General features: G+C 34.2%; 3 protein-coding genes across 4 annotated transcripts in view; 2 read left to right on the forward strand and 1 right to left on the reverse strand.

Annotated features, from left to right (window-relative positions):
• The first annotated feature begins 5 nt into the window (after positions 1-5).
• LOC117684380 (required for excision 1-B domain-containing protein) lies at positions 6-1,709 on the forward strand. Its single transcript, XM_034456217.2, has 4 exons — positions 6-161; positions 438-642; positions 821-906; positions 1,555-1,709. Exons 1-4 carry the CDS (start codon positions 43-45, stop codon positions 1,670-1,672), a joined length of 528 nt encoding a protein of 175 aa, XP_034312108.2. The 5' UTR covers positions 6-42; the 3' UTR covers positions 1,673-1,709.
• Positions 1,710-3,021: 1,312 nt separating this feature from the next.
• On the forward strand, positions 3,022-9,346 carry LOC105337120 (probable histone deacetylase 1-B). Its single transcript, XM_034456207.2, has 16 exons — positions 3,022-3,176; positions 4,027-4,139; positions 4,337-4,454; positions 4,596-4,670; positions 5,006-5,144; positions 5,406-5,547; positions 6,016-6,108; positions 6,378-6,486; positions 6,692-6,832; positions 7,204-7,312; positions 7,408-7,466; positions 7,584-7,658; positions 7,894-8,046; positions 8,597-8,672; positions 8,779-8,813; positions 8,994-9,346. The coding sequence occupies exons 1-16, from the start codon at positions 3,128-3,130 to the stop codon at positions 9,074-9,076; spliced, it is 1,569 nt and encodes a 522-aa protein (XP_034312098.2). The 5' UTR covers positions 3,022-3,127; the 3' UTR covers positions 9,077-9,346.
• A 646-nt stretch (positions 9,347-9,992) lies between these two features.
• The window catches only part of LOC105337122 (peroxidasin), a 34,090-nt gene continuing 22,130 nt past the window's right edge, over positions 9,993-21,952 (reverse strand). For both annotated transcript variants that reach the window (XM_011441694.4, XM_034456190.2), the window contains 12 exons: positions 20,436-20,708; positions 20,113-20,229; positions 18,721-18,882; positions 18,159-18,422; positions 17,665-17,937; positions 17,242-17,475; positions 15,621-16,913; positions 15,054-15,171; positions 14,533-14,741; positions 13,969-14,207; positions 13,540-13,662; positions 9,993-12,877 (listed from right to left, as the gene is read on the reverse strand). In XM_011441694.4, coding sequence (XP_011439996.3) covers positions 12,785-12,877; positions 13,540-13,662; positions 13,969-14,207; positions 14,533-14,741; positions 15,054-15,171; positions 15,621-16,913; positions 17,242-17,475; positions 17,665-17,937; positions 18,159-18,422; positions 18,721-18,882; positions 20,113-20,229; positions 20,436-20,708 — 3,398 coding nt within the window. In that variant the 3' untranslated portion in view covers positions 9,993-12,784. The remainder of the gene's footprint in view (positions 12,878-13,539; positions 13,663-13,968; positions 14,208-14,532; positions 14,742-15,053; positions 15,172-15,620; positions 16,914-17,241; positions 17,476-17,664; positions 17,938-18,158; positions 18,423-18,720; positions 18,883-20,112; positions 20,230-20,435; positions 20,709-21,952) is intronic.

Below are 21,952 nucleotides of genomic sequence, written 5' to 3' on the forward strand. Positions count from 1 at the left end.
GTAAAACGTGTAGAAGATGCTGAACGAGAAAATGAAAGTAGCATGTCAGAAGAAATCATGGATGGAAATCATTCATTAGAAGGCTTACCTGCAAAAGATTTACTGAAACGATTTCATATTTTACAAGGAGAAAGAGTAGAAACTTACGCTTTGTTTGAAGAGTATGTATTTATGTTGTACATAAATAGATATAAAATAGAAATTGTTCATAAATACATAAATTTTAATTTTATACTTTGCACATTATACTTGGCAGAACAAATTTAGCTATAAGAACAAGTACAAGTCTCAAAATTCAACGCTTTGTTAAAATATATGTACACTAGCTGCAATAATTTAGCCCTCTATCTGCAATAATTTAGCCCTCAGCTACATGTACACATGTATTTTTAATTATGTTATTTGTAAATGTCTATTTAATTTTCTTATTTCTATAGAGGGTTTCAAGCATACTTGAATGGGGCACCAAATTACAACTTTCCTATGTACAGACAACTCGTCCATGAAATAACTCAAACATTCACCAAAATCTCCCAAGATATAATACTGATCACTAAGCAATTAGAAGATGACCACAGTATGACCACCATTGCTAAAATTGTAACTGGAATTCAAAACAATGAAAAAGATAAACTTGAAAAGGTTTGTGAAGCATTTGCAGCAGCTATGAATATTTTTAAAGAAAAATATATTTTTGGTACAAGCTTTTATTACCAGTTTGTTCTGTATCCTTCATATTTTGATATGTGTGCACATGGAGTCAAAAGATATATGTGATGTTCTTCTTAAAGTCGATGCTTAGGTTTGAAAATATTTGCAGACGGTAAAATTGCAACTAGCACGGCAAAATGCTACAGACCACCCAACAGATTCTAATTTTAAAGAAGAAGCAGACTTAAAACAAAGGTATTTTACGGTGAAAGAATTTCAAAGAAAACATGTACATGTATATAGTGAATTCGCTATAGATATTATAATGAATTCGTTATATGGATATAACAAATTACGGATAAAAAAAAGTAAATCCATTGGTCCCTAGGACTTCGCTATAACCTAGTTTTACTGTATTAAACTGAGGTATCAAAATTTTGAGATTACAAACTCATAGTAATACATGTACAGTTACTATCAGTAATGGAACGAAGAAATTGATCAATGTCAAAGAAATCTACTAGAATTAATTAAGATTGCGATTTGAAATTAATTGTACCTGAAAACATCTTGTATGGGTGTTTTTTATTTGCATATGCAGCTTTTCTCCCTCTGAATTATTTCTTTTGTCAGGAAAAACCTTTGAGATTGTACATGTACCAATATTTCTTGACATTGAAAATGATAAACAAATCACACATTTTCTATAAAATTTTAGCTAAGCTACATTTTATTAATTTAAACCAAGCTATATATTGTTAACAAGCATCATTTAAAAAGTTCTAATCTCAAATTTTATTGAAAACTCCTTTCATTAACCGGTACTTTACCTTGACCATAAATGTGATAAAGATTAAGTATTTAGTAACTTAAAATTATTCCTTTTTCTTTTCTTTTTTAAAGCATAAAGGATGTCATTTGTGCCATCAATGAACAAATGGAGGAACTTAAGTTTGAATCGGAGGACCTTTATTCTGATGAAACAGAAGAAGATAAAGATGATGAAACAGCTGACAGATGAAGTCACCATTTTTCATTTGGACTAGGATTCTTAATCACTTTGTTACTGAAAAAAGCATTTGTACATGTATTATGTCATTTATGAATTAATTTAATCTGCATGTTAGATGCATATTATAAGTTGTGATGATTTATATCAAGTCTGTAATATTGACAATAATTAATATATATTTCGGAAAGGTTCAGGTCTTAAAGAGAACAATAAAGAGATTTAAAAAGCCGGTACATATATATGCACTTGAATTGATTTATTATAATAAATTTTAAAATCTTAATTTTTGGTGGGGGGGGGGGGTGACAATTTAACTCATAGCATTATTTTTATCCACTATGAAATTTGAACACATGTACCTTTGTATTTGTACAAAAGGAGAACCGTATATTAAAATTTGAAATATAAACAATTTTCTCTGTTCTGTATAATGAATAAAAAAATGTCTTGATGACAAATCATTATGTACATACTTGATTCATCTGGCATTGTATTATTTTTACATCTACCAAGCATCATAAATTACCTCTATTTCTCACGGAAAGTTATAGTTAATTCATAACTCTATAGATACAGCCATACTGAAATCTACATGCCCTTTTTATGATTGGTCGAAATCCACAGCGGCTGAAATTGACACGCCCTGTTTATCGATTGGTCTGTACCTACAGCGACCTTAGTAAAATCCCAGACTGCACGAAATAAACATGATGATGCCAGACTCAAAGTCTCACAGGAGACGATTTGGCTGTTTCTTTTAGCTAACTTACTTATGTACATAAAATAACAGTAATTTAGTGAATTTTACTAACTTTTCATAATCAGTTTATTAAATATTAAAGATGTTAATATAAACAATAAAACGCTTTCTTTGATGATTCATGCGGGTTATGAAGGTAGCGATCATTGCAGGAAAAATTTACATAACCCGCTAATGCGGGTTATATATTTTTCCTGCAATGTCGCTACCTTCATATCCCGAATGAATCTGACCAAAGAATTTAGCATTTTATTGTTTAAATAAAGGCAAATAAAATTTTATAAAAGACAAAATCTCTATTATTTTTGTTAAAGAATGTTCCAATAGTTTGAATGTTAATCATCATAAGATCAATTTTGAAAACAGATCAGTGTTAAGCTATTCCATAAATTGTGTCAATGAATATGATGGTGGTGTGGTTGGGGGGGGGGGGTTTATGAGTTGTGTACAAATATTTGAAATACACTGATATTTTTTTATTACCCTAAATAAAATTATTTTCATATTTTTAAAAAATTGTTCTATAGTATGTTTTGATCATTTATTTTTTATAAAATAAATTAATAATTTATTTATAAACCGAAGTGCGAGTTATCTACCGTATTTTAAAGCGTTCGCGTTTCATAGGTGTCGCTCATAGGTCGGTGCGTTTCCGGGTCATTCATTCAGCTTCGAAGCCTCTCTGTTTTGAAAAGTGCTACAGAATGACAACTCAGCCGCACAACAAGAAGAAAATCTGTTACTATTATGATGGTAAACTTACTTTTTTATCCTCTAGTTTCTTGTTTTTTCAGCTTTAGAATTATTTATGTTTAAGCCTAAAATAAGAGAAACTTGATGTTCCCACCGGAGCCCCAGGAAACAATAGTAGAAGCCGCAATAAGAAAAATAAGTTTTTCAAAGAAAAAACGGATGTTTGTAATTTTCTTTGATAATAAATTGTTAGGTATAACAGATCTGACTAATTGATTGCTTTTTAAACGTATTTCAAGCGATATTTACGATGAATTTAACAACGCGGGTAATAGCGTTTGTGTGAAAACTATGGAAGCCAAACCCACCCGAAGCATGCGTACGGATTTTCAAAATGAATTTGAAGCCTTAAACTACAACTGAGATAATTATTTGCGATTTATATGTTATAATGAGATACAAATCCATGTGGTCATTAATGATTTTGGCGAATTTTCTGAAAATGTAGAGATTTACAAGGATTTTTGCGTGTATGGAAGCCCTGCCCACGTTGTTTATTGGAGAAGGGAAAATGGTCTTTATTGGAAGATTTTTTATATTTGATTTGATTAAACTGTTTAATTTATACAAAAACAAGTTTAGATTAAATTTAAGAAAAAAACCCAGCCAAACATCCTCTCCAAATAAATCAAGGTTGTAAAAGAATATTTTCTTTTGTTTGAAAACAAAGATTTTACTTGCGTAGGACAAAATTAATTTCTTGCCAGATACCAGTTCTTGCAATTGCATTAAAAAGTTGCAGTTTACCTCATAAAACCAACTGGTTGCAAGAAATGGTGCTTGTCAAAAACCTGTCAACAGAAATAAGACAGAAATTGTCTTGAATAACAATTTTTCATCAATATTTTAGGTGACATTGGCAATTACTATTATGGCCAAGGTCATCCAATGAAGCCACACAGAATTAGAATGACCCACAATCTCATCCTTAATTATGGACTCTACAGGAAAATGGAAATATATGTAAGCATGACTATTTTCATATAATTATGTTAATTACATAAGTGATCAAAAAATTTGAAAGGAAGAATAGATTCTTTTTAAACTTTTGAAGAAGACGATGTGTTAAAAGTATGAATCTGTTAAACAAGGAACAAATCAAAAATTGATGATTTTTTAAAAATAATTTGAAGCATATCTTTGTTGTGCCATCTTTTTAGAGACCTCACAAAGCAACTCAAGAAGAAATGACAAAATTTCACAGTGATGACTACATTAAGTTTTTACGCAGCATCCGGCCAGACAATATGTCAGATTACAACAAACAGATGCAGAGATGTAAGTTAGCATTCCAAAGAACATCTTTTAAATATTCCATGTTTTTCATAGATATAGACAAGAAGTGTAAAGCATTGTCTTGGACATTTTTTCAGAAGAATCTGTTACCATTTTTAAAATATTTTTTTCTCTTTTGCACAGTTAATGTAGGAGAGGATTGTCCAGTGTTTGATGGGATGTATGAATTCTGTCAGCTCTCAACAGGGGGATCTGTGGGTAAGTTTAAGTCTTTCAGCTCTCAACCTTTGGTTGGGTGTGTGTGTGGGGGGGGGGTGAAAGTTGAATTTTATCAACCTTGCAATTGGACAATATATTTTGATTTTTGGGCTAGCTGAGCACTTGGACACCCCAAATTAAAGTTATTAAATATACTCTGTACTACTAGGGGCATTTATAGGTAACAGAAGAAATTACCAATACTAATAGATTATGACAGTATATGGTTTAGTAAATTTTAATATTGCAATTTTGAAAATTAATGAACACAGAGAGTTTGGGGATATTTGTACAGAGCTGAATGAATCCAATTTATACTTTAATCTGCTGTGTAGCTGGAGCAGTGAAGCTGAACAAACAGGCAGCAGACATTGCCATTAACTGGGCGGGCGGACTTCACCATGCCAAAAAGTCCGAGGCTTCAGGCTTCTGTTATGTAAATGACATTGTGCTGGCCATTCTGGAACTTCTCAAGTAAGATTTTCAAAACCAGAAAGTTTATATATTTATATGTCCTAAATGACTAGATAGAGTTTTAAATTTAATTTCAAAAGCTTAAAATCTTTTCTTCGAAATTCTATTGATTTTTGCCAACATCTTTGAAAAATTTTGGCCGTGGGTGTGTCAGGGGTTAAAATTAACAATTGCTCACTCACCATTTGCGACTAAATGTTTGTTTTGTGTTGCCCTGTTTGTATATATTTTTTCTCAATAAAAAACAATGACTCCGATCAGGTACCACCAGAGAGTGTTGTACGTGGACATTGACATTCACCATGGCGACGGTGTGGAGGAAGCATTCTACACCACTGACCGAGTCATGACAGTCTCATTTCACAAGTACGGAGAGTACTTCCCAGGAACTGGTGACCTGAGGGTAAGAAATTATGTACAGCATGTACAATTTTATATAATTAAGGTCTCGTGCATTCATTTGATGGATGACAAAAAATTTTATGATAATAATCTTTATATGCTATAATTTTCATTTGAGCAAGCAAAGGTTAGGATTGTCAAGAAATTTTTTTTTGGGGGGGGGGGAGGGGGACTGTAATAACTGTTAATGTGTGCAATGAATTTCAAGTATATTGCATATATGGAATATCCTTCCTTTAACACATTGTCAGGAGATTACATTTTTGTAGCTGCACAAAATGTTATGTGTAAATTTTAAAAGACTTTTGTTGTGAAAATGTCCTTTAACAGCAGTAGATTGTGGCAATTTGTGTAACATATATTTTACATCTCATAAGTACCATATATATTTCATGCCAGTTTATTTCTTTATTTTTTAAGCATGTTTGCATTTTGTAATGAATTATTGCTTACTTAATTATTTCTCTAGGACATTGGAGCAGGCAAGGGTAAATATTACGCTGTCAACTTTCCTCTCCGAGACGGGATTGATGATGAGTCATACGAATCAATTTTCAAACCCGTAAGTATTTTGATGTTTATACAGGAATAACATAATATATATGTACACTATTTTTGAAAACATTGCCATTGAACAAGTGCATTTAGATATAAAAACTAAGAGAAGTGTTGTTTATCTAGCTCATATATTTACAAGAATTACAACTAATATTGGAAAGTGCTGTGTTTAAATACACAAATTGTCTTCATAGAAATCAATTCCAATACAGTGTACTTCCAGGAATTTTTTTAACTTTGCATAAGAATCATCTCCTGTGTATTACACTGCAGGTGATGACCAAAGTTATGGAGATGTACCAACCAAGTGCAATAGTCCTACAGTGTGGAGCGGACTCTCTGTCAGGGGACAGACTGGGATGTTTTAACCTCACACTCAAAGGTATTAAAAGGGGATATTAGTGGAGTGTTTGTACAAATGTAATACATGGACTCATGTAATTTGATATTGAACACTTTTGAAAATGATCATTTGTTATTTTATTCAGAGCAAGTAATACACATGTATGACATTTTTTCTATGACCTTGCACTCTTGGTAACATGTTTGAAAACAAGAGAAATGAGACCCAATGCTTGTGGTTGCAGGTCACGGGAAGTGTGTGGAGTACATGAAGAAGTGGAACCTGCCCCTGTTGTTGCTGGGAGGGGGAGGGTACACCATCAGAAACGTGGCCCGGTGCTGGACCTACGAGACCTCCATAGCTCTGGGAGTGGAGATTGCCAACGGTAGGTTGAGAGATAGAAGCTCATTTCAAATACATATAATGTGTGTGCTTTACATTCATGTGTTTTTTTCTCCAAATTTTGGGGTTTGCAAGCATCTTAAACACAGAAAATATATCCTTGAAATTTCATCTGGAATTATTATAAAAAAGTATATCTTTTTTTTTTTTTTTGGAAAAGAGCTAAAAATTAAAATCTTGTATATTTTTTTAAAGTGCCTATTTTTGCTTGGATAAATCATTATGTGAAAAAATTAAAGACAGTGCATAAGTAAGAGAATTTAGCCAGTTAATTGGCAAATTCTACAGTCTCTACTACTCTACTAGAGTAACTATTACCGAAAAAGTATTTTATGTGAAAATAAAACATTTCAGAGTTGCCATACAATGACTACTTTGAGTATTATGGACCAGACTTCAAGCTACATATCAGCCCCTCAAACATGGCAAATCAAAACACTGGGGAATACATGGACAAAATCAAGTAAGCCAAGGTTTTAAATATTAAAAAAGTTGGTCATTTGAATTAAAAAAAAAAAAATATTATGTATGTTATATCTGTTTCATCTTGCTCTTCAGAACTCGTCTCTTTGAGAATTTGAGGATGTTGCCACATGCACCTGGTGTTCAAATGACAGGTAAATTAAAGAAAAAATTATTAACTTAGCATAAGGATTTCTGCATAAGGACATAGTAGGAATCTCTCCAGTTGTATTGTGTGTAAGTTGACAATTGTTTTGGCTTTATTACTTAAGCTATCCCTGAGGATGCTTTAAATGATGAGAGTGGAGAAGAAGAAGACAAAGAAAATCCAGATGAACGGATTTCAAGTAAGTTTTGACTTGCCTTGATATTTTAGTACCCGCCCAATTTCACTTTTTCTTTTCTTTGAAAAATCTGCATCATGTTGGTTGGGACAAAAATAAGTCTATACATTTTTATCTCAAATCCTTAAATGTTCTTTGTTTGAAAATTAATGTGATTGTTATTTAAATTAAATGTGGAAAGTATTGAGTCTGTTTGACCTAATACATGTGTGTTGCATTGTTGTTGATTTAATTTCAGTCCGAGCCAGTGACAAGCGAGTGACTGGGGAGGGTGAATATTCGGACAGTGAAGATGAGGGAGAGGGAGGGAGGAAGGACAGGGCCAACTACAAACCCAAAGCCAAGAGGATGAAGACAGAATCAGAGGAGAAGAAGGAGACAGGGGACAAAGGTAAGGGATTTATATTAAAGGCAGGCGACATCAAAAGTAAGGAATTAATAGGAAAGGCTGATAGCAAAAAAAGGTAAGGGATTTATATCAAATGCATGCGACATAAAAAGTAAGGGATTATATAAAAGACAGGTGACTATGAGGTACCGGTAAGTAAGGGATTAATAGGAAAGGCTTGAAAACAAAAAAATGTAAGGAATTAATTGATGTCAAATAGAAATGACAAGAAGTTTTAGATTAATAGCAAAGGCTAGAAGCAAAATGTAAGGGGGTTTATTGAAAGAGAACTGAAGCAAAAAGCATGCAAAAGCAGAACACTTCAGTTAGGATAAGGGGTAAACTGGTTTGTGTCAAAAGATGTGAGAAGTTGATGGCATTGAAAGTTCACAAAAGGGATAAGGAATGTATGTGTAGTATTAAAGCAATTGACGATACATATTATGATAGCAAAGATACAGCAAAGTTAGCTGAAGTTTAAAAAATATAATTTCTGATTGATTTAATCAATTTGAAGATGTTTTCTATCAGTTATAAATTTATTTTTTTGCAGTTGCAAAGAAAGAAGAAAAGGAAGTTAAAAAAGAGGCAGAAAATAATAAAGAGGAGGCAAAAGCTCCAGAAAAGAGGTGATTAGTAATGGTAGAATTAACTCATCTGTAGTAACAACATGTCTATTGTACACCAGTGTATGGGAAGTAACTCCACACTTTAATCAATTCTTATTTATTTCAGCTCGGAAGAAAAATCAGAAGCACCTGAGAAAAAAGGTAAAGAAATTATAGTAAATTGCACAAACTCAGTGGTGTGATTATATATATAGAGAGAGAGAGAGAGAGAGAGAGAGAGAGAGAGAGAGAGAGAGAGAGAGAGAGAGAGAAACTATGAACGTAATGATAGATGTTGTACTAAAATTGACATGAAATTTTTTACATTTTCAAATTGATTAGAATCCTCGCCAGCCAAGGAAACAGCAGCTGAAAGCAAGGAATCTAGTGACTCAAACGGGACTCCACAAAAAATGGAGCATTAGAATACCAGAGGTCTCCTGAAGACTAGCGTTTTATTGTGACAGATAAACTAGTTCAGATGAATTGTGTCTCCTTGTCTTTGAATGGTGGACAAAGACTTCATCTTGATCACGTCCTTAGGACTTTAACAGTTGGTTGAGCAGCTGGAACATATTTGTGAATCTTACCTTCATCATGCATCATTACACATACCATCATCACATGAAGTTTTTACTCTTGGTATAAAACTGTGGATTTCTAAACAATAAATCTCGTCATCTGATATTTTGAAATGGTGTCTTTTTTTTTTTTTAAACAAGCGTGTTGTAATTTTAATGAGAATTGTACTAACAAATTAATATAAAAATTATATACATTGTCTATACATGTACATTGTCAGTGATTTGTTGGGGTTTGTTCTTTTTTCTAGGTAGTGTAAAAGAAATATTGCTGTCTCTACAAATCTTGATTGAAGCCCTCTGAGATTATTAAAAAATTTACCTTCAATGTTGGTAATGGATTAATTAGTCTGATGTGAGATAAAATGCAGTCAGAATTGCACAAATTGTGCAGTTAGATGTAGTTTAACTACAACTCTTCAGTTGTTTATAATCACATGTGTATAAGATTTTAAATTTCAATCTTAAATTCAATCCATGTCTGTAGGGGTTGATCATTTATACATTTAGATTCAAATACTGACTGGATATAAGGGCAATATATGATAAGATGTACCTGAAGACACAAATGTTGCCCAAGGTCGAGGGCAACATTTCTGCAGTCGTCAAGTCCAACAAATCATGTGTTTTCTAAATCCCAGTGAACAACTGTTTCGTTATACCCTTCAGTACAGACGCAAGTATAATTTCAAGTAGCAACTAGCTATTCATGTCACACTGCCCTTTAAGTCATCTTCAAGCAATAAGAAACCAAAATAAGTTTGCATGTTGAAATTTTTATTTATGTAAATATAAAAAATACACAATAAAATGTAGCAGAAAAATGTATACATTTCATTAATATTTTGAGGTTCATGATTCAGCAGAAACAATATCAATTGTAAATTTATTCTTTGTACACAGATCTGCATGTTTAAGCTCTTTGATAAAAAAAAAGGAAAAAAATGTTTAGAAGTGTTTCTATTTTAATGACTTTTATACTTAAAGAGAGGGAGTTCTTAATTATATTTGTCTAGTAATGAAAACAAACTAAACTAAAATTTAAGATTATCAGTAAATTGGTAAACTTGCATTTACAAATCCACTTCCAACTGATAAATCTTTTGTTCCAAACCATCAGTGTTGGTAAATCATTCAGTTTCATTTCAGATTGAGTTTGTTAAATCTGAAGTTTAGCTACTATACCCATTGACACGAGTATGTGCAATTATTATTCATGTATGACCATAGCAACATTATTTCATTTTCTTTTTGGGTTGTTTATTACTGTTAGTAGGAAAAGGTCTTAATTTAATGGCTCTATTCTCTCCTTGAAAATATCATGGAATACATCACTAAAATCACAATAAAAAAAGCACCTCTGAGGACAAAACTATAAAAATAGGATGTGCATGTAAATTATTACATGTTACAGTGCAACAGTACAGTACTTCTACTGAAAATGACAATAAAATTGCATTATCCAAAAAAAAAAAATTAAACAAAGAAACAAAGCTTGTACAAAAGTAATTAAAGCACCGATTGTTGGATTATCAAATTAACCTGAACCTCAGATGTAGCTCCTGTACTAAATTAATACAAGAGCAATTTATTCACAATTAGATAAGCATACAGATTAAAATGTTACAGTGATATAAAGTTTGCTATTGCTGAGTATTTCATTTTACTAAGTCCACAATAAAAGCCACATGGTACTGTGTTGTCAAGGTAAACAAATATACGCAAGTGTTGCTAACAAAAATTTTGAGTTTTTTAATAATAAAAACTTATCTAAAGCAATGCAGTTGTAGTAAGACAACCACTTTAAAATGGACATTTTTTAAAGTAATTCCTGTATTAAAAGGATATTTCTCTCAATAGATTTTCTTCCCATACTTTAAATGCATGTGTATACATGGTATGTTAAGGGGGGGGGGGGGGGGATGAGACTTTCCTTACGATTTTTATCTACTTAAGTCTTGCTGCTAATACTGGTACCTGAAAAAAATGTTTTGCATATTTATTTCATAAAAGTACAGATACAATTTTGTTTTTTAAGTCATTTACATACAAATCGGGAGATGCTAAAACAAAATCTACTCTTTATCATTCTATCAAAATTTACCATTCTCAAAGTAGTTTCTGTTAATGTTGATTCATAATATTTTTAAAAACCATGTGTCGATCCAGAATGTCTAACAAATAGTGAAATATAGCATGTAATAACCCACTCTCCATATTATGTACAATGCTAAACGTAGGGGAAGAAACTCTACCAGTAAAAGACCGGCAAATCCTTTTAAATGCTATTGATAACTAAAAAAAAAAATAATAACTGGTTATGCATAGATACTTCATAAATGAATAAGGGTGGATGACAAAATTTAATATGCTTTTATCAAAAACTGAAAAGAACCAGGGGTGAGGTAGAAAATTTCAATACAATGTACAACATATAGATAACTAAATTGATTGAAGTGATTAAGAATTCACAATGACACATTCCAGGGAAAATTCTGTTTTTTCTGTAAATTGAATTAAGAAATACAAAGAAAATTCATGTCCTGCTGTTGAAATATTTCTGATACATTTGACCCTAGAGTGCACTGTGTAAGTAAGGAAAGGGGTAAATGGCCAATTTTCTTAGAGCCACTAAAATACAATATCGGTTCATTATTTATTTTCCTTCATCATGCAGTATTAATGCATAACACTGCAAGATAAGCTTTTGGGTTTACAATAATCATTGAACTACAATTATTAAATAACCAATGTGGTTTCAGTTTCAATGTAGAATTAAATTAAAACAAAATTGTATTCTCCAGGATTTCCCTTCCATAATTGCCCATTAGATCAATTGAACATTTAATTGATTTTAGGGCATTATCTTATATCATTATTTTACATTATATTATTATATATTTGTCTTATTCAATAAAAATTATGTAAGGCAAGACAGCTATTACTGAATTAGGAGTACATGGAAAAAAGCAATGGGGAATCAAAAAAATTACACAGATCCCCACAAAAGCATATTCAAGTGACATGACCAAAAAATCACCATATTTGGTATACAGTGTAAATACGGATACATGTACATAATACAAAGTTTACCACTAATACACATAATCTTAAATGTGGAGACAATATGAGAAGAAGTTAAACCATCCATTCATCCCATGAGACATTCAGTAAATGATTTTATCCATGTACTTTTATCCTTCCCTTTTTCACCTGTACCATATACATAGTACACATACAAATTAATGAATTAGTTCACCAATGCCAAATCAGCAACCCCAATATTTTTTCTTCATTATAGCTCCATACTATATTCTTTGTGTGTGCACCATAAGTGGCTTTTCTTTTTTGCTATTGCACTTTTTGTGAGAAATTTAAAAAAAATATATATGTATATCAAGTAAAAAACTTGTGCAAGCTTCAATCACAGTTGCTCTATCAACACACACTTGGGACTTCATTGTCGCTTGTGGTCATAATTTCACATCAAATATCATAGTTTTCCTCTTGCACCAAATGAAGATTTGTCAGTTTCACTGTCCGTTGACCTAATTAACATGCTGGACAACACTGGCCCCCCACTGTCCTAGGGTTCTCACATTGTAGAGGGGGACATGTTTGCTTTGTACACTCAACTTGATCTCCCTGAAAAAAAAAACCACAGATGTAAATTCACTTTACAACTTTAATCATTGCATTTCTGGATAAAATCTACCGTTACTAGTAATGGTTTCCAGACAATGAAAACACTATTAAATACAGCATAAAAAGTTGATATGTACTGTGGAATCATCAGATTTTGTGGTGGCTCAATTTTCGTGGAATTCGTGGATATCTCTCATCCACGAAATAACATCCTCCACGAATATATAAATTAGAGTTAAAAAGTCATATCTCCCTTTGCAGGTGTAATAGAATACACGAAATAACGTCCCCTTGAACCTGTAAAATTTAAGCAATCCACCAATATTGGCCCCCAAGAATTTTAATAATTCCACAGTATATGCAAAGGTTTATAGGGAGGTTTAATCAGCAAATTTATTAAGGGTATTAATTAACACACCTATACCCGGTACTTAGGCCTTCACCAAGTAAAAATCGACAAAACACATCACAGACTTTTAAAACATATTTTATAAAAGAAATGAAATATGACAAATTTATACCCAGCAATACTGTATGCTTCGATTATTTATTTAAACAATACCTGTCCAGTATTTTATTATACGAAACAAATGGATTGGAAAGCAGGCACTGCCTTTATATGTTCTCTTCAAAAGCACTACTGTCTGTGCCCATGTACTCACCCTACAAGTACAGGTCTTGCAGTTATTGACCGTCCATGTATCTAAATGCTTCCTCTTTTGTCCAGTGTTGTCATAGCACCCTGTTTTCATAGACTTCCTCATATACTTATTCATTTTCCTCAACTATAGAAAAAATAAAGTTCAATAAGAACATCTTATAGTACTGGTACTCTGATTCTGTGGTGGTTTTATGCACCATCATCATAAAGAGGTAATTTCCTAAGAAATTCGTCCTATTGTACCTGTCAATAATTCATGTATTTTGGTGTGTAGATATAGAGGCTAGTTTTTCTTTATTTCAACAAAATAATACAAAGTACTACAAAGTGAGTGATTGCACGTCCATCTGTTATCATTCTTCAATTTGAAAAAAAAAAAGAATTTTACTTCGCTCTGCTATAATTTGTACTGTTTAAAATTGACCTTCACCTTTCTCTTCAAGGTGACCACGGTCTTGGTGAGCCCTCTGATCTCGGTCTCCATGCTGGAGAACTTTGTGTCCATAACTGACATCTGGTCATTGAGCGTGCGTATCTGAGAGTTGTCCGCCGCTGGCTGGGTCTGGAGAATGGTGTTGTGCTCCCGATCCTCTCGATGAGAAAACTGAGAGTTCTGTCCACTTCTGAAATGGTTGGTCAGAGATTGGAAGCTTCCTGATTTCTCACAATCTGAAAATTAGAAAATCACAAATTAAGCATATATGTTATGTCCTAAAAATAGTTCCAACTGACTTTTTTGCATGCCAAATAAAAATAATATTGGTTCTATATGAACCAATACTAATATACAAATTATACACGTATGTCATGGGTTAATAAATTAATTAATAATTAATATAATATAATTTGTGTCATAGCGTTCATCCTAAACTACAATTTTTCAAATTTTAAAGCAAAAGAATTGTAGTTATGTAATAAAATAAAACTTTTTACAAAAATTTATAATTCTATAATTATAAATTTATCATTTTCCTTTTCCAATCAAAATACCCACTTGTACAGCAATCGGACCAGGTTTTCAGGTTCAGTTTGGGAATCCGAGAACACTCGAGATAATCCTCATCCCTCTCCGCCTTTATGAAGACATCTTTCTGAACCCTCTTTATCTCATCACTGCTCTCACAGATCACCTGGGCTAAGGTCACCTGTTGTATTTCTGCTAATTGATTAGGCTCAAACACTCCTGGATTCTCATACCAAAATCTGGAAGAAAAATGAAATGAAAGTCTTAGTATCTATTTCATGCCATATCCTTCCTTATTTCATTATTGATAGAGAAATAGCATGGTTATAAGCTTTATAATTATCCTCTTATCTTTACTTTTCAGTGACAAAACCTACTGCATAATTACAGTTCTGAAAATTCTAATTACCTTAACAAATCCTAAGGTGTCTAAGATATGTCTACCTCAAGGAGGTATTTATAGCAAAGATTTGCAATGCAGCTAGTACATGTACAAATAAATCTTTTACATTGTAACATATTTCAGTTTATCACCTATTTGTTATCCATACCTGTCTCCATCCCGTGACCTCTTGAACTGGTCCACAATTATACAAAGGAATGTTGGGCCCACCTTCCCTCCATCCACAGGTTTCTCTGCCATGCCCCCCACAAACAGGTCTATGTTGTCTGGAACAAGGCAAAACATACTAGTTCAGTATAATATTTTTTAAATATTAAAAACATACATTTAAATTATAGTAGTAAAGATTGAATTGGCTTTGCCAACAGATAAATATGACATGTCAAATATCTTAAATGATAAAATACTGATTTCCAAATATTTTAAGAAAAAATACATGAATCTTTGCTGATTTCCTGTTTACTTAATTAGTGGCAATGACTTTTCCAAGGAAGTTTTATGTTTACCACAAGCCAATAACTTTTCCAATAAAGTTTTATGTTTATCACAAGCCAACTTTGAAAACATTTGAAATTCCTGAAATTTTATATCAGCTGAATCACAATATTACAAACATCCCTAAAACTAGGTAGTGTTCATTTTCTCAAATCATGCCCCACCCTCTTAGAAAATTGATGGACTGTAACTACAGTTACCGATTTCCTTATACATGTACCTGGATGTCCATATAGAGCCTGCAGTTTGTCCCTGACACTGCGCTGAGGCATCTCAGTGGCCAGGTCATCAAAGCTAGTGGCTTTGGACAGGCCACAGATCTGTCTGTAGTGGTTGTAGAAGGGCAGCCCATGATCCCTTCCCCTCTGGATGTTAAGGGAGGCCAGATCCTGACCCACAGCATTAGCCAGGGAGAAGAGTTTCTCTGTGAGCTCCTTGTTCATCACTTCCTCTGGCATCCGCTTTTTGGCTGCCACCCCAAACAGTCCCCTCAAAAGGGGATCGATGCCTCCCTCCTCTAGGATTTTGTATGGCGAGAAGAAGGCCTTGTGTAGTGGTAGGTTTCCTTCCGGTATGGGGCCAAAACTTTCGTTCAGTCGGAACATGATGGGTTGAACTAGAGAGTGACCAAATCGGAATGCTGCAGTGGCAAATTCGTTGGAAATGGAAGGATCAACACTTGGGTCGTAACCTTTGTATGATCCCAGGGTTGCCATCCCCGATTCTCCAATAACTTGAGGTAGCCAGAACTTGTAAGATATATGCTGCATCATGGCACCCAGAATTTTCCTAGTTTCATGGTATAATATATTTCCATCCCAGTGTGGATTGACTTCATGAAGTTCAGTGGCTATGTAATTATGGTGTCTGACCCATAGTGTGTGCATTGCAGTGAGAGCTAAATGCTCGTTCACACGATTATCTCCAGCTCGGAAACATGGAACATGTCTCTTACTCGGCTCAATTTGACAGTCAAAATGATGAAGAAAGTTTCCCGTGTCAAACGGTAAAAGTCTCTTGTTGTTCTTTGACAAAACACCTTCCCTCAAAAGTCCACGTCCATTTGAAAACTCTCGTAATCTCTGAGCTTCGAAGTCACTACTTCCGTACACAGAACTGGCATCAATGAAAGCGGTGATTGCATTTATCTGCTGCCTGGGTGCAAAAGTCTTGTAAAACACCGAGGTACTCCCGGAATTGCATATGGCACTACTTCTGGAAAATCCCAAACAATTTGTATGCTGAATTCTTGCATCACTCCTTGGAACTGTGATGGGAAAACATGGATACTGGTTCTCACAGGTTTCGTTGCAGAAGCGGCCATCGCTAAAACGAGCATTGCTGACAGACTGAGGGGTGAGGCTCATGTCGTGGTCTAGAAACTGGCCCCACTGCATCAACATGTGGGTGCTGTGTTCATCCATTGTCACATGGTCAGTGGACATCAAGAAGGAAGACACCAGTCGGGGACTTGGGAGATGGTAGCCATTGTACACTCTGGCAGCATCCCATCCTGGAAAAAAATGAACTGTTTTTTTTATTTTTCAACAATTTTAATTCAAATGCACAAAATGTTCCACATTATTGTTACTTAATTTGCTATCTATATAGCAAATGCTTCAACCCAGTTTTGTCATATTAAATTACGTAAGTTTATGCCTGTAAGTTTTTTTTGTGAAACAAAATTATTTCTCCATAAACAAAGACATAAATCAACATTTTTAATAATTCACATGTTTTTTCTTGGCACTAAATTGACTAAAACCTGTAGCTTATGACATGGTAGCATGAGTTTGCTTTTTGTTTTTTGTTTTTGGCAAGGTAAGATCAAATGCACTTGCCAACTGGTGTATTGAATCCATTTTCATAAATTGGAGGCAGCATTCTCTGTAGAGCAATAACTGAAGCTCCCCAAGTTGGATTGTGGAGGTTGTTACACAGGCCATCCATAGAACGGAACCTCTTGTGATAACACATCTCTGAGCAGCGGATAATCCGTGGATTAGCAAAGCATCCGGACATGTTGGCAATCAGCTCCAAATGACCAGGGGAGAGAATCTCCTTGTAACTGGATGCTTAACAAAAGTAAAAGAAAATCATGAAAATTTAAACATACATTGTGATACTCAGTCTCTGGCACAACTATGACTTTCAAATTTCTTTAACCTATGAAATAAATTCATACTTAAACTGAGATAGATAGAAAATAAGCTAAAAATGTTTAAAGAGCCTTACTCTAGAAGTTCTTCTGATAAAATATTTACCCTTATTGCTTAGATTGTACTTGTGGCCATCCACAACATGTCGCTGTATGATTTCTAGCGTCTGCTCGAATATCTCTTCGGCTCTGGCTAGCTGGAGGGCATCAGCAGACGGATAGCGAAAAATTGTGATCAGGTCTTGGACGGAGTGTGTTCGGTTCTTGTTGAAGAGATTCTTGATTGTTTGGTTGATGGCCGAATCCACTAAATTGGTGGCCTGTTGAATGGCTGGATTTACAAAGGAGTGGCCTGAATAATTGGCCTGGATCTGTCTCTCTGAAAGTGGAGAAAATACAGTAACCAAATAAGTATTGTTATATATAAATATGTCCATGGCTATCGATAAATATTTGTCAAGAGTATACGGACATTTTAAAGCAGATTGGTTGTGTATTCTCCTGTCTACAAGTCAGAGATGTAAAACTTGTCCAAATACTAGCTCATTATTCAAAACAAAGAAGAACAATGAAGAAAAGAATACTTCTGTAAGAAACTACCTCTAAAGCCCAAGTTGACGACATTCCTAGCAAATCCCAGTGTGTTTTCAGGAAAACACTCATATCTCCCAAAATCAGACCGTGTGGCTTGTCTGATGGTGAGGCGGTTTCCCTGTAAAGCGTACTTGGGGCCCGGTAAAATGCTGACTCCATTACGGATCCACCTGGTGGCTTCCAGTGGGTCTCCATCCTCAGAACACAACAAGATGATGTCTTCTCCCGGTCTCCCCTCCGTGTCATGTTCCCTGTTGTTAGTCGGTACAGCTTCAAAAAGAAAAGTAACATTTTGGTCAGGTTAAAAGGTAAACTTGAAAAAAAACCTTATTTTGTTTCATTACTCTTTCAGTTCTCTCTTTTTCCTTCATGTTTATCGAAAAATAGGAGATATTGGTCCCATATCCCATGCTTGTTTTTTCTTGATTTTCTCAAGATTTCCAAGACAAGCCTCCTGTCTCTCCAGAATACATCTATAAGGAATTTAATTTTGGAAAAAACAGCTACTTAAAAAATAAGTTCATGGATTGTGAAATCTTTCCATGGGTTATCTCTCTTCTTTCCTTACCAGTTTGAGTGACAGTCAATCTGGCTGAGGCTTCTACTGAACCAGCTGAGTTCTCTCCCCTACATCTGTATGTCCCTCTGTCGGAAGACTGCAGCAAGACCACCCGGAGTTGTCTACCTTCGTTCACAATCTGAATCCGTCTGCTAGACTGAAGTTCTTCATCTGTTTGAGAAGATGAAAAAATGCAATAGGTGTCAAAATACCAAAACAGTATTGGTATAATCCTATCACTTAATAATATCAATGCAAACATAAGTTTGTCCCTAATGGATACGCAATACCATTTCAAACCCTATTTTGTATCATAACCATGCAACAAAATCCCCTCCCCTTTCCCATTTTAATAGATCATATCAGTCTAGGGGAAACAAACCACTAAATTTACAGTAAACAATTGAATTGTCATTGCTCATATTCTAAACAACCACCCTTATTGTAAACAATCTTTTATAAAAATGGAAAAACATTATACTGCTACTTTTGATATAATGACTCATGGGTCTTTAATGGGGTATTCATGTTTATAAAGTGCACAGTTGACAAGAGAAACTTCTACCCGAAACACTAGACCACTTTTTGGGAGAGAAAAAAAACCCCAGCGAGACTTAATTTAATACATGGTCATGAACAACAAAACATTTCATCCATAAATCAGTTTAGCTCTTTTTCATGTCATTGACATCTCATTTCTTTTTTAATCCTTTTCATTTAGTAATTTTTTTGGCCATTTTCCACTAGAAATTCAATACCCCCAAACAACAAAGATGGCTATGATGTACATCCTCCCCTCTGCATACATCATATCCCTTATCAGGCACCATCATCTTCACTGCCATTAAATTCTTGGCACATTATTGTAAATCAGACTACCCTATTACATAATGTTTGTAAAATTCTTCATGTGCCACTGTCTATTTATATACCAGATGACACACCATCCATAAGTTAGGGCCATCCTCCCACATGAAGGGCTTGAATTTTGATCCCTTATTAGGGCTAATTTCACAGGCGGTGATTTTTATGACATACATGAACTCCATTTGCAGTAAATTTGACTGCTTTTTTCCCCTTATCATTGAAATAAACCACCATGAAACGGGGCATCTTAAGCGATCTTTGTAACAAATGAAATCTAGAAATTTTTGCACTGTGCTTTAATGACTTTTTCTTAAATCGACTGAAAACAGTATGTACATGTACAAAAAATCAACAGCTAATGTATATTCAGTGCTCTTAGAGAATATTTGTCTGGTGCTTGATCAGTCTAAGGTTTGCACACTTTAAGTGAAGATGTGATAAAATCAAACAGAATCATGCATCACTTTTGGTGTAGCCATCACACTACATGTTGTTGCGGAACTCTCTCAATTCTCAAAAACTACAGGTACTTACTTCCTTTGTACCATGTGATGTTGGGTTGTGGACTTCCGGAGATTTCACAGGTTAATCTAGCCGTGTCTCCCTCATTCAGAGTTAGGTCATCAGGGGCTCGCACCAGGACTGGAGCCTCTGTAAACACAAAATAAAATATATCCACATATGAGTGTCATTTTTACAATAACATTTCAAATATGACATCCAGAGAACATTAAACACTCTGTGTATATTGCAGACATAAATTGTTGCCCAGAATGAACATTTCCTCAGCAATCGAATTCTCTCTCTCTCTCTCTCTCTCTCTCTCTCTCTCTCTCTCTCTCTCTCCTTTCCCTCACCTCCCTGCACAGTGACCCTGGCATCAGCCACAGCGAACCCCTCATCATTGCTGGCCTGACAGGAATACACCCCTTCGTCTGACTTCCGTAGATCTGTAACGTCCAAGTTTCCGACGGAATCCACGGCATATTTTCTGCTGGATAGGATGGTGTTGGAGTTGAATTTCCAGGTGATGGTGGGGGGTGGGACACCAGTAGCCCGACAGGACAGTCGGACAGACTGACCCAGAAAACCTTGGGTGTCAGAGGGAGTGGTCACCATTGAAGGAGTCACTGCAAAGTGGATAAAAAAAGATGCTCAGATATGTGGAAACGTTTTAAATTTGAATTGGGCCAATTGTCATGGATTGTGAATTTGTTTGATAAGTCTCTTTGGAGGTATTTTTTTTATGAATTGCTCTATGTTAATAACGAATGAAGACTGTATTTCATAATTCCTCAGGGATGTTGATTTGTGGGTAAGGTGTACCCATAAAAGCCACAAAAATAAAGTTCCCCTCCCCCAATTGATTGTTAAAGATTCAAATTTATGAAACATGAAAAACAAGGATTGATTGTAAACTTGTTCCATGCTGGCATGAAGAAGAAATATTAATAATATGATAGAGACAATATTAGAACTTGAATGAACAAAAATCTTTTGTCAAAAGTTAATAATATTTATGAGACCCAGATAGATGCTTGAACATGAAATTAACACATTATGTGAAATTTGATCCTCAAGAAATATGAAATCTAACTTTGTGATATGTCGTGTATGAAAGGAACTCTGCCAAATCTGTTCTCATGCCATTCTGTCTGTAGACAATTTGATTCTACGAGAACTGACAGCGACAAACAATGTTCGACTTTCTACAAGCATTATAACTATGTCTCGGAATTAGGAGATTAATGGAAATGGGGCATAAAGGAATCTAAGAATCAGCATGGCAGCCGGAATCTGTGTATAGTCTGTATTTTAAAGACTTTATCCAAATATTTAGATCCGACAATCAGTGGTAGCTATATTATTAGAGATAGAGCCATAACTAATACATGTCATTTTAATCTCTTGCACATAATTATCATAACATGAACCAAGCTTAAGGTTCATCAGTCTCCTCTCAGGAAATCAACAATTAAAATTGGCATTGATGCAGTATTACTGTGTTCTAAGAAAATGCTATCAATCTACAATCTTTTCAAGTATATATATATATATACGTGTATAATGAATTATATAAGGGTAATTGATTAATCTGCAGTTACTTTATCTTTTATTGTGACAGCACTGCACCAGGAATAAGAATACCAGTATTTTGTATAAACATTCTTGTGCTAAATGCCTTAAAGATGAGTTTAATGATAAAGAAATTTGTTTCCTCTCAAATGAGGAGATTCATTCAGATCATATGGATTTCCAGTGATGATTCACCTTTACAGTAGGCTATAGTCGGACTTTAATGGTCCAGACTCCAGATGATATGTACTGAAAGTCTACTTATAAGCATGGATATAATATGACCATGGAAATAGTT

This window comes from Magallana gigas, chromosome 7 (assembly GCF_963853765.1).
Source record: "Magallana gigas chromosome 7, xbMagGiga1.1, whole genome shotgun sequence".
In the NCBI taxonomy this organism is placed as follows: domain Eukaryota; kingdom Metazoa; phylum Mollusca; class Bivalvia; order Ostreida; family Ostreidae; genus Magallana; species Magallana gigas.